Source organism: Dasypus novemcinctus, chromosome 10 (assembly GCF_030445035.2).
Source record: "Dasypus novemcinctus isolate mDasNov1 chromosome 10, mDasNov1.1.hap2, whole genome shotgun sequence".
NCBI classification, from domain to species: domain Eukaryota; kingdom Metazoa; phylum Chordata; class Mammalia; order Cingulata; family Dasypodidae; genus Dasypus; species Dasypus novemcinctus.
The window spans coordinates 11,601,458-11,618,106 of record NC_080682.1 but is presented as its reverse complement, the minus strand read 5'-3'; the positions used below and the strand labels follow the sequence as shown (position 1 = coordinate 11,618,106).

Sequence of the window (16,649 nt, the reverse complement as noted above, 5' to 3'; positions counted from 1 at the left end):
AGGAGTAGAAATTCTAAATGTGGGAGGAAGAACTAAAGCATTTCTAGTCTGGGTAGAGACTTGGAACCATTTTCAACTGGTTGAAGGACCTGTGTGATAGTAGGTAGTGGTGTTTGTTTTTCTTTAAGTGGGGATATTATAATTATGTTAGTGAGGTGACAGGGCTTAAGCCAGCAATTAACATTGGAAACAGAGGTTAGCAAGAGGTAAGAGGTAAGAAAGTTACCCAAGCACTTCTAAAAACTGGAAGAATGAAGATATCACTGACTGGATTGAGATATTTGAGGAGGGGAGGCTTTGGGGTGCAGTAAGCAATTGTGGGATGGCAATTTGGTAAGATAAGTTTTAGATGTTTAGAAATATAGAATTGACTGAAGGTGAGCAATTGGGGTTGAAAATTTAGGTTTGGGGATCACTTTAATAGACTTGAGAGTAAATGGGCCCCTTGAGGGGACTAAAAACATATAGAGTGCAATAATAAGAAAAATACATTAGAAGCATATGGTTTGGAAAGGAGAAAATGGAGCTGTCATTAATTATAGGTAACGTGATCATTTATATAGAAAACACCCCCCAGAAAAACTACAGAGAAATTATTAGAAATAATAAAGAATTTAGCAAGGTAAATAGATATGATTTAATATGCAAATGTCAAATTGCAACTAGAAAACTTAAAGAGAAGACACCATTTATAATGGCTTCAAAAACTTTCTAGTCCCTAGAAATAAATCCAATAAGATGTGCAATACCCCTATGTGGAAAGTTACAGAACTTTCCTAAGTGATATTAAGACAAGTATATGTAGAGATACACTACTTATAGACAGACAGTATCACAAGGCGGTCAGTTCTTCCCAAACTGATACATAGTTCAATACAATTCCAGTAACAATACAAAATGTATTTTTCATGAAACTTAAGATATTTCTAACCCTTTTGTTGTGCTGAAAATAAAATAAACAGACTTAAAAAGGTGGGAGGGGGTGCAAAGCAAGTTTATTGAGCAAAAGTTGCATTAAAGCAGGAGCAGCACCAAAAGAGGTTTCTACTCGAAGGGGTGAGCTGGGGAGAAGCTTATAAGGCTATTTGAAACAAAGGGAATGGGGAGGCATAAAGGGGATATGATGTATGGTTATTACAGGGACAGTACGGGCTGTTTTGGCAAGGTGTCCTTGAGACCCAGTTTGTTAATTATCAAGCAGGATGTTGATGTAAGATTGTGGCTATTTGGTTGAGATCAGCAGACTTTGCTGGTGTCAGCTTGAACTCTTTGTTAGAGTTTTTCTTCCTAGACTGGGGCAGTTGTTGAGATTTTTTAACAAATCAATTTTATTGATACACATTAATAAACATACAGTTTATCCAAAGTATACAATCAGTCGTATTTGCTATAATCACAGTTGTACATTCATCACTTCAATCACTATTAGAGCATTTTCATTATTTTGATAATAATAATAAACAAAAAAACAAACAAAGAAGAAAATTCCTCACCTCTCAATCTCTCAATGCTTCCCCCACTGTACATAGCTGCGTTTCTGGATAGTCTATCCAAAGAGTATAATCAATGGCTTTTAGTATAATCACAGTGTTGTACATTCATCATCTCAAAAATTTTAGAACAATTTCATTACTCCAAAAAGAAAGACTCTATACTCCTTAGCATTCCTTCCTCAGACCTATACAACCACTAATCTCCTTTCATCTTTATAAATGGATTTATATTTACATTTTATATAAATGGAATCATACAATATGTAGTACTCTGTGTCTGGTCTCCTTCACTTAGTATAATATTTTTTGTGTATTTTTTTTGTCTGATATTAAAATTTTGTTTTTAAATAAAACTTTTTTTAAGATTTTAATTTTTTATTCATTTCTCTCCCCTCCCCCCTGCCCCATTGTTTGCTCTCTCTGTCCATTTGCAGTGTCTTCTTCTGTGTCTGCTTGTATTCTTGTCAGTGGCACTGGGAATCTGTGTCTCTTTTTGTTGGGTCATCTTGCTGCGTCAGCTCTCTCTGTGTGTAGTGCCACCCCTAGGCAGGCTGTGCTTTTTTCATGTGTGGTGGCTCTCCTCGTAGGGCGCACTCCTTGCGTGAGGGGCTCCCCTACACTGGGGACACCCATGCGTGGCAGGGCACTCCTTGCGCGCATCAGCACTGCATGTGGGCCAGCTCCACACGGGTCAAGGAAGCCCATGTGGTAGGCAGACGCTCTAGCTGTTGAGCCCAGTCTGCTTCCCGGTAATATAATTTAAAGTCTAGAGAGGAGAGTTCATTTTCCCTTTTTAAGATGTTTCAGGCTATTCAGGAACACTTACCCTTCCAAATAAATTTGATAATCATATTTTCAATTTTTAAAAAATGTAAGTTGGTGGACTTTTTTATTGGGATTGCATTGAATCTGTATATCAATTTGAGTAGAACTGACATCTTAATGATATTTAGTCTTTCAATCCAGGAGCATGGAATGTTCTTCCAGTTATTTAGGCCTTTTTTGATTTCTTTTAACACTGAGTTGCAGTTTTCTGAATATAAGTGCTTTAAGTGGTTAAGTTTATTACTATTTGAGTTTTATCTGTCATATTTTATTTTCACCACTCTTTTGAAACTTTTAGTTACTTTTATTGATATGATCTTCATTTCTAGACTCTCTTCTAGGCCTCTCTCTCCTTTCTTTTCAGGCTCTAGCACACCCGTTAGAATTTTCTGAAAGTCTGGTCTCTTAGTTAGAAATTCTCAAATTCTGTTTATCTGTGAATATTCTGAACTCCCTTCACTTTTGAAAGACAATCCTGCTGGATATAAGATTCTTGGTTAGAAGTTTTTCTCTTGTAGTATCTTAAATATATCACACCACTGTCTTCTTGCCTCCATGGTTTCTGGTGAGAAATCAGCACTTAAATCTTATTGGGTATCCCTTAAATGTCATGCATTGCTTTTCTCTTGCTATTCTCAGAAATCTCTCTTTGTTTTTGGCATTTGACATTTCTGATGAGTATGTGTCTTGGAATTGGTCTATTGTGATTTTTTTCAGATGGGAGTACATTGTGCTTCTTGGACATGGATATCTACGTCCTTCAATAGGGTGGAGAAATTTTCTACCATTATTTCTTCAAATATTCCTTCTGCCCATCTTCCCTTCTCTTCTCCTTCTAGGACACCCATGACATGTATGTTTGCATGTCTTTTGCTGTCACTTAGTTCCCTAAGACCTTGTTCAATTTCTTTCAGTCTTTCCTTCATTTATTCCTTTGTATGTTCACTTTCAGAGGCCATTTCTTCAAGCTCACCAATCCTTTCTTCTGCCTCTTCGAACCTATTATTATGATTCCAAAGGTTTTTTTTTTTAAAAGATTTATTTATTTATTTATATCTGCCCCCACCCTCATATGCTCTCTGTGTCCATTCTCTGTGTTCTTCTGTGTTTGCCTGTATTCTCATGGATCTGGGAACCCATCCTGGGACCCTCTGGAGTGGGAGAGAATTGATCACTCTCTTGCGCCACCTCAGCTCCCTTCCAATGTTTTTTTTTTTTTAATTTATTTAAATTTATTTTTAAATTTATTTCTCTCTCCTCCCCCCCCACACTTGTCTGCTCTCTGTGTCCATTTGCTGTGTGTTCTTCTGTGACCACTTCTATCCTTATCAGCGGTACCAGGAATCTGTGTTTCTTTTTGTTGCGTCATCTTGTTGTGTCAGCTCTCCGTGTGTGCGGCGCCATTCCTGGGCAGGCTGCACTTTCTTTCACGCTGGGTGACTGTCCTTACAGGGTGCACTCTTTGCACGTGGGGCTCCCCTATGCAGGGGCACCCCTGTGTGGCACGGCACTCCCTGCACACATCAGCACTGTGTGTGGGCCAGCTCCACACAGGTCAAGAAAGCCCGGGGTTTGAACTGTGGACCTCCCATATGGTAGGCGGATGCCCTATCCATTGGGCCAAGTCTGCTTCCCCCAATGTTTTTTTAATTTCATTTATTGCATCTTTCATTCCCATAAGATCTGTTTTTCTATGTATGCTTTCAAATTCTTCTTTGTGCTCATCCAATGTCATCTATTTTTTAAAAAAGATTTATTTATTTATTTATTTCTCTCCCCTTCCCCCCCATCCCCCTGCTCCAGTTGTCTGTTCTCTGTGCCTATTTTGCTGTGTGTTCTTTGTCCACTTCTGTTGTTGTCAGCGGCACCGGGAATCTGTGTTTCTTTTTGTTGTGTCAATCTTGCTGTGTCAGTTCTCCATGTGTGCGGCACCATTCCTGGGCAGGCTACACTTCCTTTTGCGCTGGGCAGCTCTCCTTATGGGGTGCATTCCTTGTGGGTGGGGCTCCCCTACACAGGGGACACCCCTGCGTGGCAGGGCACTCCTTGCGCGCATTAGCACTGCGCATGGGCCACCTCCACACGGGTCAAGGATGCCCGGGGTTTGAACCGCGGACCTCCCGTGTGGTAGATGGATGCCCTAACTGCTGAGCCAAGTCTGCTTCCCCCAATGTCAATCATCTTTTTTTTCTTAGATTATTTATTTATTTATTTATTTCTCTCCCCCCCCCCAAATCCAGTTGTCTGTTATCTGTGTCTATTTGCTGCGTCTTCTTTGTCCACTTTTGTTGTCAGCAGCACGGGAATCTGTGTTTCTTTTGGTTGCGTCATCTTGTTGTGTCAGTTCTCTGTGTGTGTGGCACCATTCCTGGGCAGGCTGCACTTTCTTTTGCCCTGGGCGGCTCTCCTTACAGGGCACACTCCTTGCGCGTGGGGCTCCCCTACATGGGGGACACTCCTGTGTGGCACGGCACTCCTTGCGCGCATCAGCACTGCACATGGGCCAGCTGCACACAGGTCAAGGAGGCCCGGGGTTTGAACTGAGGACCTCCCATGTGGTAGACAGACGCCCTAACCACTGGGCCAAGTCCATCGCCCCAATGTCATCTTAATATCCTTAATCTCTTTAGCCATCTCATTGACTTTATTAAGGAGATTTGTTTGAACATCTATGATTAGTCATTTCAACTCCTTTATGTCATCTGGAGGCTTATCTTGTTCCTTTTAACTGGGCCATGGCTTCCTATTTCTTGGTGTGGAGTGTAAGTTTTTGTTGGTGTCTTGGCATCTGGATTACTAGAGTATTTATTCTGGGTGCAGTTTTTCTCTTTAGTTTAGGGTTTTCTGCCATTTCTCCCTTGCTGGTTGTGCAGTAGGAAACAAGAATGTAGTTAGTGCTATAAGCTGTAGAGGTTCAAGCTGCCCTCATTACCCCAGGGACCGATGAAGCGTCTCTCAACTTTCTCCTTTCCCAGGGGTAGGGACAGAGTACAGTTGTGTGGAATATTCCAAGCTGTGCAGGCCTAGACTCAAGTTGCCCAGAGAGACTCATGAAGTTTCATGTGCCTTTCTCCCCTGCCTGAGGTAGGGATGGAGCTGCAGGTTTGGACAGCAATCTATCCACTGCGGGTCCAAGATAACTGTGGTTGCCCTGACAGACTTCCGATTATTCAATCTGTGCCAGCCAAAGGTACCTGCAGTTACCTGGACAGGCTGGTCCAGGTCCCCTCAGCCTCTTCCTTGCTAGAGGTGGGGTGAAGCCTAGGCTAGGGTGCAGGCCGATCTTGGTGAAAGAAACCAGTTCCTACCTTCCCTGTGATTTTTGGTCTGTCTGGCTTCCCCTCATGCTGGGGGTGGAGTCAAAATGGCACCATTGGCCTCTTTCTGACCTGGACAGTTTCAAATGTTAGCTCTTCTTAGGGTTATACTCTAGCCAGCTGACTCCACCAATCAGTAGCTGAAATTGGTGGCTAACTGTCTCCTCCTCCCCTGTATTTGAGAAATGGAGCTACAAATTCCAGCCACAGAACAGCTCCTGAGTGGCTTGCACTGCAAAAGTAGTATAATCACTGGCCTCTATGGCTTGGCTGGTAATTTCCTGGAGAGGCTGGCACAGGTCCCCCAGGTTCCTCCCTGCCAGAGGTGGGGCTGGGGCCTAGGCTGGAGCTGTAATCTACTCTGAATGGGAAGAAGCCTGTCCCTACCAGCTCTGTGATTTTCAATCTGCTCCGCTTCCCCTTATGCCAGTTGTGGAGTTAAGGTGGTGGCTACTGGCCTCTTTTCTGACTTGGACAGGTTCAAACTTTAGCTGTTCTTAGGATCGTACTTTAGCCTGCTGAATTTACTCATCAGTAGCTGAAGTTGTGCCCAACTGTCTCTTCCTTCCATTTTGGGGAAGTGAAGCTTTCAATTCCAGCCGCAGAACAGCTCCTGAGGCAGCTTGTGCCTCCAGTGGAGAATGGGCATCGGCCTCCATGGCATGGACACTCTACTTAAGAGTCTTCTCTGCAGATGGGCAGTCTCTTCCTTCCATTCCTTCAAGGATGTTGCAGGATGCTCTTCTAGCCTCCTGGAGCCAGAAGGCAAACAGGTGCTCCAGAGAGCTCTGGGTGTTTACTAATGGCCCTGTAGCAGGAGCTGACTCTAGGAGCTCCTTACTACACCGCCATCTTGCTGGTTCCTAATGCATTTTTGATTGATAATTTTTGTTCATCAAAAGATACCTGTAACATTTACTTTAATTAAAAAAAAGAAAATAGCAAAATGGCATTTAAAAAAAATAACAAAAGATACCTGTAATGGGGTTAGAAGGGAACTTGCTTTGTATACTTGGCCCTTTGTATTTCACGGTCCCACCTTCATCTGCCTGCTAAGTGTAAAACCCTCACGTGGTCCTTATCGTGCTTTTCATTGCTTTATCCCAGCCTAATCTGGAAAGCAGACTTCTCAACAAATTATTTACTTTGCATTTCCTGGAGTAAATATTGTTTTATAGTTATCAATGTACTTTGTAGGATCTGAGGATCTCAACCTTTGGCTTCTTTCTTTATAGTCTTTCCCTATTACTTTCCTGTGTACCCCACCCCCTCAGATATATTATACTTTAGATAATTTATTTTGGTCGAACAGATACAAGTCTTGGTTTGTTTTCCTGTGTAAACAGCTTCATCTTGAATCAGTATTGGTTAAATTCCTTTTCATTTTTCTCCCTTTATATGTACAAGTTACTTTTGTTGAGTTATTTCTAAGAAGGGAACTATTTAGTTTGATTTTTTAGTTCATTCAATCATCTACCAAACACTTATGAAGTGCCTACTATATGCTATCTCTGAGCAGCAGGTCCATCTGCAAACAGAACACAGATCCTGCCACTTGTCTTGGAGTACAAATACCCAGATAAGGAAATGTAATAAACAACCAGGTCATGAGTTGTAGCAGAGCTAGGCGTACCATGGAGAGAAAGTAATTCCATCCGGAGAGTTGGGAAAGGCTGTCATTTGAGCTGGGTCTTGAATGGAAAGGAGCTCCTGAGGGTGTGGGGCAGAATAGGCAGAGCAAAACAGCAGAGGGGATGGCATGTCCAGAGATGCAGAGGCCTGAAGAAGCCTGGTGTGTTATGAGGCTGGCAGATGTTGGAAGGCTGATGGGGCTGGAGTGTAGTGTGTGGAGAGTGTAGTGGGTGATAAGGTTGGGGAGGTAAGTTTTTGCTTCTTTACCATATGCAGAAGGAATTGGCCTAATCCATCTGGAGCCAGGGAGGGTTGAGAGTGAGCTAACATGTTCCTGGGGAGTGCTATGTTGGAAAGTGTCAGGCCAGCTCCTGAGCCCGCAGTTCTGGGCTTGAGCTTTCATGCTGGGGCTAAAGTCTGTTCAGAGGTCCTGGTTGGCACTTCTTATCTCACATGCCCAGCACCTTGGACCACTTATCATCTTTGAGTACTGGTTTAAACCCTGACCTCTACCTACTTCCCTGCCTCCCCTAGGAATTGTTCCATCTTTCTTGGAGTGGGAGTAGGAGCAGGATATGGGCTTTGGGAAGCAGAGGTGACATGGCAGAGGACGAGCCCTCCCTTGGCACCCCTTTCTCTATGCCATCACTTCAGATTTTGGTTTCTGCTTTCTTCCAAACACACAGCCACCCCCATCCTGGCTTCTAGCCCATTTCCTTCAGCTCCTCTTGGAAAACAACCCACCTGGCACTGCTCAGGAAGAAGTTCCTGAGGGTGTTGGCCCTGCCTGTTGCTGTCTCGTGGTCCTTGCTGTGAGCCTTGTCTCTCCCACATATACCCTCTATCTGAGGCCTAACACAGTGAAGTGATGGAGAGACAGGGGGGCGCTGGCATCCTGGCGGAGTTTGGAATGATCTGTGGGAGGCCCTGCAATATGGGGAAGAGTCTGGCATGGCATCTCTTGTCTGTTCCAGGAAAAAGCTGCTTTTAATTGAGGCTGAGCTCTGGAATGCAGCCCTGTCAGGGGGGTTGTCCATCAATCTCTCCTGTCTCTTTTGGATGTCTGTCTGCTCTTGCCCGACAGACATCCTGGCGCCAGAAACTGGGAGTGGGATAGGGTAAGAAGCATAGATGTCAGCCTCCTTCTCTTGTCCAAACAGATTAATCTTAAAACATCCTACAGAAGACTGGATTAGAATCAATTCAATAAAGTGAATGAGCACAAAGTACGGTAGTGGGCGCTCAATAAATATTTGCTGTGTGAATTAATTGGATTAAATTTAAGACTACTCTTGAAGGATGAGTGGGAGTAAACCTTGCAGGGAAATGGGGCCCAGCACCAAGTCCCAGAGGCCTAAGGGTACAAGGTCTGGTGGGGGGAAGGGAAGAAGTTGGGTCCGGCTGGCTCCCTGGGCGCAAGTGGCCTTGAGAAGTTGGAAAGACTCTCGAGATCCCTCAACCCTCCTCCCCTCTACCCCAACCTCCCAACCCCCTAGTCTTCCGGGAGGCTGGAGAGGCCAGCGGGGACTCCCGGCCTCCGAGCACCTAAAGGCCTCGCGCCGCCTTCCCAGCGTCCCGCCCGGAGGACCCTTAAGCGTAGGCAGGTGGGGGGTGACCTGCACTGCGCAGCGCTCGGAGGCGCCCGCCGCCCACCCCGGGGCCGGGAGCGCCATCCCCCGCGTTCCCCCTTAAGGGGCGGGCCGGCCGGCCGGGGCGGGGCTGCGGGGCCACTTCCCCGAGGCCGCGCCCGCCGCGCGCAGACGCAGGAGCCCAGCGGCACGCGGCGGGGAACCCGCCGCCGGGGAGACCTTTCTGGGCCCTTCAGGTTCGGGCAGGCTCCGGGCACCACCTGAGCGCGCGTGTCGCCGGCTCCGCAGGCACCATGAGCCAGGACACCGAGGTGGACATGAAGGAGGTGGAGCTGAACGAGCTGGAGCCCGAGAAGCAGCCGATGTACGCGGCGCCGGGGGCGGCCGTGGCGGGCGGCGCGGAGAAGAACGGCCTGGTGAAGCTCAAGGTGGCCGATGACGAGACGGAGACGGCGGCCTCGACCAAGTTCACGGGCCTGTCCAAGGAGGAGCTGCTGAAGGTGACGGGCAGCCCCGGCTGGGTGCGCACCCGCTGGGCGCTGCTGCTGCTCTTCTGGCTCGGCTGGCTCGGCATGCTGGCGGGCGCCGTGGTCATCATCGTGCGCGCGCCGCGCTGCCGCGAGCTGCCCGGGCAGAGGTGGTGGCACCAGGGCGCTCTCTACCGCATCGGCGACCTTCAGGCCTTCCAGGGCCGCGAGGCGGGCGACCTAGCAGGTGAGCGCACCCCTCTCCGCTTTAATCAGGGAGGGCCGCCCTTTTTCCCCCTCTCCCCCGCCCAGATGGACTCAGACTGTTACCCGGGCCTGGGCCCTCTCCGCTCTGTTGGAAGAAAACCCACTCACTCCCCACTCCCTTTCTCGAGGGTGGCTGACTCAGCGTCCTGCCGTCCCCGCGGCTCTAGCGGCCAGTCCCAGCCCGCCTCTGAGGCAATCTACGAGATTCTTACATCAGTCTCGTGATCCGGCCTCACGCTCTCCCCACTCCACCTCTAGGCCATGGGAGCAGAAAGAATCTAGGAGGTCTGGGGCCTCTCAGAGGGGCCTCACCTTCGTGCCCTGCCTCCCCATTTCAGGCCTAAAGGAGCACCTGGATTACTTGAGCACCCTGAAGGTAAAGGGCCTTGTGCTGGGCCCGATTCACAAGAACCAGGAGGATGACGTTGCTGGGACCAACTTAAAACAGATCGACCCATTCTTTGGCTCCAAAGAAGATTTTGACAGCCTCCTGCAAGCAGCCAAGAAAAAGAGTGGGTGACCTGGGTTCTCAAGGAAGTACCTAGAAAGGGCTTGGCCTCTCTGGCTGGAGGAAAGGCAGGATAAGATTGTGACTGATTTACTCCAAACTGGCTCTGAGTTATCCTCTCTCGGGCAGGGGTGGGGATGGGAAGATAGGGGAAGGGGGTGTGTGTTAGGCTGAAAGGATTTGTCAAGTGATTCCGAGGCTTTCTACTTGCCTGTGCAGTCTTGAGCAGGACATTTTAAACTGCGCTTCAGTGCCCTTATTTGCAAAAGGTAGGCTTTTGCTAGGTTACTGATTTTTAAGTTTGCAGAGCAGTGGATTATTTGCTTTTCAAATTTTTCAACAGTAGATTATTGAAAAAAAAAAAATCCAAATGAAATGCTGCCTTACAGCTCAAGCTGGAATTGTGCTGGAGACAGTTTACTTCGGGGCGGGGAAGCCCAGGATCCCAGGATCCCGCAGCTCAGCCTTCTCTTAGGGCTGTGTAACAGTATCTTAAGGCCCCCCCCTCGCTCTCATCTATGCTTCAATGGAATCGATTTTGCCAGGGTTCAAATCTCAGCTTTTGTACCAGGTAATACATAGAGAACACACAACAGATTGCAGGCGCTAAAGCCCAGCGTAATAGGTTTGCTGGCATCTTCTTTCCCCTCCCCCACCAAAGTCTTTCTCACTACTGCCTTGTCCTCCGCTGTTGCAGGCATCCGGGTCATTCTGGACCTCACTCCCAACTATAGGGGCCTGAACTCGTGGTTCCTCCCTGAAAAGATTGACACTGTGGCCACCAAGGTGAAGGTGAGTGTGGTGGCGCTGTGGTGGTCCTTTCTCAGCAAGCCCTGGAAGCGTAGCGTGAGTCCAGCTGAGGGGCCCTTGGTCTTTGGAGCCAATAGGAATGTCTCCTCCCACAGCAGGAAGGATAGGCCATTTTTTCATCTTCCTTTTCTGACAACTCCTTTTTCTTATTTCCTTGATTCTGAGGGCGACAGTGCCTGGGAGGGGATTTCTCAGATGTCCATCCCGAAGTTTGCATTTTCTCCCTTTTGGGAAAGGAAGCCCTTTCACTGTGGGAATCCTGCCGATTTCCCTGCTCTTGTTTGATGTGTTTCTTGGCCTGGAGCTCAACCTGAAATTGTAACTGCTGGGGGCTTCCTCTGTGTCAGTGGCTACTCGCCTGTATAACCATACAAGGGAGCTGTCATTGTTCCTCATTTGTAAATGAGGAAGCTAAGGTTCAGCTTTGAAGTTCCAAGTGTTGCTGCTCCAGTCTGCCTTCCCGTAAGGAATAGGCTGGGAGTGGGGCTTTGAAGGTCACCCCAGCTCCTGAGACCTGTGTTCTAGGACACTGACCAGTTCAGAACGGGTAGAACACAAATGGAGGCTGACTCTGACACTTTCCTGGCAGCTGTGATTCTGACCCTGGACCTCCAGTCTTTGGGTAGGACCCTTGGGGCCATCTAGTTCAGCCCTTGCCAGTGGCTAGAAAGCCTTTACAAGTTACCCAAAAATGAATGATTTTAGCCTCCAATGAAAATGGACGTTAGAGGAGAGAACACACAGAGCCCACACTGAAGGGAAGAAAAGGGGAAGCAGGGTGGGGCTCCACCTTATGTGCCAGAAGGATGCCAGGCTTGGGCCTGGGCCTGGTCCGCAGGGCTGGCTTCTTCTGAACTGCCCTTGGGCTGTGCTTTGAATTTGTGTTTCATCCTTGGCCTCCCCAGGCCTCAGGGAGCAGGGAGAGGAGAGAGTGTACTTGTCTTGGCATCTTGAGACTAGCATGTTGGGTCCTGTCTCTGCTGCTCACTGATTTTGATTTTGGCATGTCTGCTCGCTTCTCTGGGCCTCTTCCTCCTGTGTAATAACATTCCACATGCTGAGTGTGAAGGAAGGTTGTTTATGAACAGATAGATACCTTTTCTCTTGGGCCTTTTCTGTATCTGTCAAAGGTGAAGCTGTGTGACTTTTTTCCAGAGGGAGGAATAGAGAAGTAAAATACTATAGCACTAAGAGAATCAATGGGAGGTTAGAGTGTGAGGGGACCAAAGGCTCCTAAGCCTTTGTAATAGAGGTAGAGAAAGTGAGACCCAGGCAAGGCAGGTAACTGTCCCAGGTTCATGAGGGGGTTTGTGGTGGGTCAAGTTTCACCTTCTAAGCCTTTGCCTCTGGTGTTGATGTCTTTCCTCTGTTCTTTTACCCACCATAGGATGCTCTGAGTTTTTGGTTGCAGGCTGGTGTGGATGGGTTCCAGGTTCGGGATGTGGAGAATCTGAAGGTGAGTTTTCTTTGCATGTGAGAAGCAGAGCCTGGGAGGAAACAATGGGCTCTGCCAGGGCCTGGTAGTGTTCCCTGCTCCTCGACTCTGCTTTTTTCCTTCTAGGATGCGCCCTCATTCTTGGCTGAATGGCAGAACATTACCCAGAGCTTCAATGAAGATAGGTGAGTGTCAGCCCACCCCACCCCAACTCGGCTCCATTGTGGGAACTCCTTAGTGGAGCACTAGGTCCCAGGACTAGGGGGTTTGCTAGTCCAGAGAACCTTCTGCTCCTCCATTCCTTTTACCTCCAGGCTTATACTGACACTGATCCCTGCTCTGCCCTTTGCAGGCTCTTGATTGCAGGGACAAACTCCTCTGACCTTCAGCAGATCCTCAGCCTACTTGGTTCTACCAAGGACCTATTGCTCACTAGCTCATACCTGTCAAACTCTGGCTTCACTGGGGAGCATGTCAAATTATTGGTCACCCAGTATTTGAATGCCACTGACAATCGCTGGTGCAGCTGGAGTGTGAGTACCACGGTGGGAGAGGTGGGCAGCAGGAGGCCTTTTGCAGAAAAGGTATTTTGGGAGATTGAAGCAGAGGCAGACTGTCGGGCTCACCAGTGCTTATGTCTCTGCAGTTGTCGCAGTCAGGGCTCCTGACGTCCTTCATCCCGGCTCACCTTCTCCAACTCTACCAGCTGCTCTTCTTCACCCTGCCGGGGACCCCTGTTTTCAGCTATGGGGACGAGATTGGCTTGCAGGCGGCTGCCCTTCCTGGACAGGTACCATTTGCAATCTACCCAGCACTGTGTGTGTATTGAGGGGATGGGGGATGTTTTCATCCATCATGATGATTCTGTGGATGGCAGCAGACAGACAGACAGACATGAGCCTTGGCAGAAGTGTATTTGAGCCATAGTTGGCCACCTAAGTAGCTGTGTGCCTTGGGCAAGTTATTTCACCTCTCTGATGTTGCATTTCTTGCAGAATGGGTAGGATAAAATGTGGGGACGTATTTTAAGTGCAGTGATTTGTAACCTGGCAGGTTCTCGATATGGCAGCCTTCATTCACGTATTCATTCATTCAGTAAACAGTGGGGACTCTGAGCTAGGCTCTCTGTCCTCCAGGAGCTCGTGGTTTAGTAGGGGAGCCAGATGAGTAAGCAGATGAATGCATGGCAGAGAGTGCTGTGTTAGGGGTGCCCTAAAACCGTCACTGAGCTTTAGCCAAGGGGTTGGAGGTTGACGACTGGGCTGGTGTTTATAGAACCAGTCATTCATTTATTCCACAGTTTTAAACTGGATAACTCCTATGTGCCAAGCACTGGGATACAGCTGGGCCCAAAAGAGCTGGAGGCGGTAGAATTAGACAATAAGCATATATAATAAAGATGTCAGGTCCTGATAGGTGAAAAGAGAGCAGGGTAAAGGGCTGATTTAGTTCCTAGCTGCTAAAACAAATACCGTCGAATGGGTTGGCTTAACAATAGGAAATTGTTGGCTCTCAGTTTCAAAGGCTCGCTTCCTCCCGGGCTTGGTATCTTCTGTCCTGCTGGCAACCGTTAGGGTTCCCTGACTTACCCATTACATGGCAGTGCTGTCTGCCCATGGTGCTGTCTCCTCCTTTCCTCCAGGTTCTGTTGACATCACGTGGTGCTCCCTGTGGCTCCATGTGCCTTTCACTCTACCTGTAAAGGATCAAGTAATTCAGATCAAAGCTTAGCTTGATTCAGTGGCGCCACGTGTGACCTGAAGCCACATCTTGAAGAGATCTTATTTACAGTGGGTCTGCACTCTGGGTCTGCACTCTCCCACTGGAGTGCAGACCCAGACCAAAAGCATGTCCAAACTGGGGTGCACAATTCAGTCCCCCACAGGGACCTAGAGAATAGGGGATGGGGCATATTTTATGTGGAGGTGCTATAGAAAATCTGATAAGATAACTGCACAGAGACCTGAAGAAAGTGAGGGAGCTAGCTGGGTGGCTGTCTGGGAGAAGAGCCCTCCTGGAGGTGGGAGTCGGCCTTGCTTGTCCCGCAGGCTGGTAGCCAGGCACAGGGTGGGGGGTAGGGCTACGTACATCCATGGGACATGGATGGGGATGGGAGGAAGAGTGACGGGCAGTGGGCCCCCAGCCTTTGCCAAGCCGTGCACTCTGCTTTTCAGCCTGTGCAGGGCCCTGTTATGCTGTGGAATGAATCCAGCTTTCCCAGCACCTCCAGTCCAGCTTCCGGGTCTGTGAACCTCAGCATGACAGTGAAGGTAAGGCTTAGGGGCAGGCCTGACTGGCACAGGGTGGGCGGGGGCCTTGTAGGGGCATGCAGCCAGGGACACCGCTCATCCCCTCCTGCTTGTGTGTTCATCCTTCGCAGGGCCAGAGCGAACTCCCTGGCTCCCTCCTCTCCCTGTTCCGGAGGCTCAGTGACGAGCGGGGAAAGGAGCGCTCCCTGCTGCATGGGGACTTCCACGCCCTCTCCTCGGGGCCTGGCATCTTCTCCTACGTCCGCCACTGGGACCAGAATGAGCGTTTCCTGGTGGTGCTCAACTTTGGAAACCTGAGCCATTCTGTCCAGTTGGAGGCCGCCAGCCTGCCTGCGAGTGCCAGCCTGCCGGCCAAGGTCAAGCTGCTCCTCAGCACCCAGTCTGGCCGCGAGCAGGGTGCCTCCCTTGAGCTGGAACACCTGAACATGGCGCCCCACGAGGGGCTGCTGCTGCAGTTCCCCTACGTGGCCTGACCCCCAGGCTGACCAGGACCCACCTCCGGCCCTTCCCCTCCCTGGGCCCTTGGGGTTCTGGTTTTTCTTTTTCTTTTTATTATTTTTTATTTTGGGTGTGTGTTTTTTGTTCTTAGTTTTTGAGTTTTTTTCCCCTCTGTTACAGATGATAGGTGAATCCCAAAGTAGGGTGTTTTCTGGCTTCAAATAAAAGTTACCTCTTGTCTTGTCCTCCTCCCAAGCTTCTGCTTCTCTGTTAGGACAGAATCTCTCCCTCCTACCTGTCCTTAACCTGCCCCACAGTGACCTTGACTCCTTCTTCACTCGTGACGGGACTGAGTGAGGCCCGGAGAGGAAGAGGCCTGCCAAGGTTGTAACAGCAGGGAAGCATCAGGGCTGCGCTTAGTGTCCGCACCTCACTCAGGCTGGGCCAGGGGCCTCCCTGGAGGTCTTGGGTCTTGCTGACTCGTAGCTCCTTTGGCAGCGGTCTCCAGCCAAGTGTGGTCAGTGTTGCTATTTTTTCAGACTTAGCCTCTCAGAGTCCTTTTGGTCTGGTCTCTACATGGTTCTAAAGGATACTAGAGGTCTTTTGACAAAAATCTGTTGAGCAACCAACACCTGCCAAGAAGAGTTGCAGGTCCTGGGGTTATAGCAGGGAGCAAAAACAAAAATCCCTGCTTCCTTGGGGCTTATGTTCTAGTAGGGAGACTAGCTAGGAATAACAAGGCTGGGGCTTAGGGACCTTTGGGGGTGTCCTCTGGGGGCACCGGTCTGTCCACCTTTGCTCACCTTTGCCTTGCCCTGCCACCACCTGAGGGCTGTGAGGGGCGAGGGAAAGCCACGAATGCCGAGGTGCCCTGAGCACAGGTCCTGAGGAGACCCAGCCAGCTGGACCTCGGCTGCTGTCTGGTAACCCCGCCACGCTTCTCACTTTCGTCCTTTCTGGGCCTCTCTTCCTGAGGTTCTTCAGCCCTTTTCTCCCCTTCTGACCCATAATTTCTGTCAGGGTGTTGCTACCAATGGAGCCTCGTCACGGGCGTGTGCTCTGCCGTTTACTGTGGACCTTCTGTTGAGTCATTTTGTGCCACCCCTGCGAGGCCTGTGGGGCTGAGAGCTTAGAGAAGTCAAGTGGAAGTGACCTGCCTGGACATAGCGCCCGGTGCTGCCGTTTGGCCCTGGGCAGTATGAGGAACCACAAGGACAGGGAGCCTGTTTTGGCCAGTGGGGGTGTGGTGAGAGCCAACCAGAGGCTGAGGCACAAAGGGCTATAAAAGCCTGGGGAAGCTGGACTTTGTCCCATATGTATGTAGATTAGTGGTTCCCAACTTGGTTATAAAATCTCTCCCTTTTGACACCCACTGAATCAGAATCTCCAAGGGGGTGAGCTTGGAAGTCTATTTAAAACCAACTTTCCCCAGTTCTTACAGCAGTTTGGGAATCACTAGGTCAGTGTTCCCCAGATTTGCTTTGTTATGTCCAAAGGCACTGATTAGAAAGAAAAGTCCTAAATTTTCCTTTTAGGAGTTCTGATTCAGAAGGTCTGGGATGGGACACCAGAATCTACATAACAAGCTCAGAGAAGAT

General features: G+C 48.8%; 1 protein-coding gene across 1 annotated transcript; it reads left to right on the top strand.

The window, feature by feature from the left end:
• The first annotated feature begins 9,031 nt into the window (after positions 1–9,031).
• Positions 9,032–15,296, top strand: SLC3A2 (solute carrier family 3 member 2). Its single transcript, XM_004449219.5, has 9 exons — positions 9,032–9,570; positions 9,929–10,102; positions 10,796–10,890; positions 12,296–12,364; positions 12,470–12,528; positions 12,696–12,876; positions 12,990–13,133; positions 14,518–14,613; positions 14,724–15,296. Exons 1-9 carry the CDS (start codon positions 9,150–9,152, stop codon positions 15,084–15,086), a joined length of 1,602 nt encoding a protein of 533 aa, XP_004449276.2. The 5' UTR covers positions 9,032–9,149; the 3' UTR covers positions 15,087–15,296.
• The last annotated feature ends 1,353 nt before the right edge of the window (positions 15,297–16,649 follow it).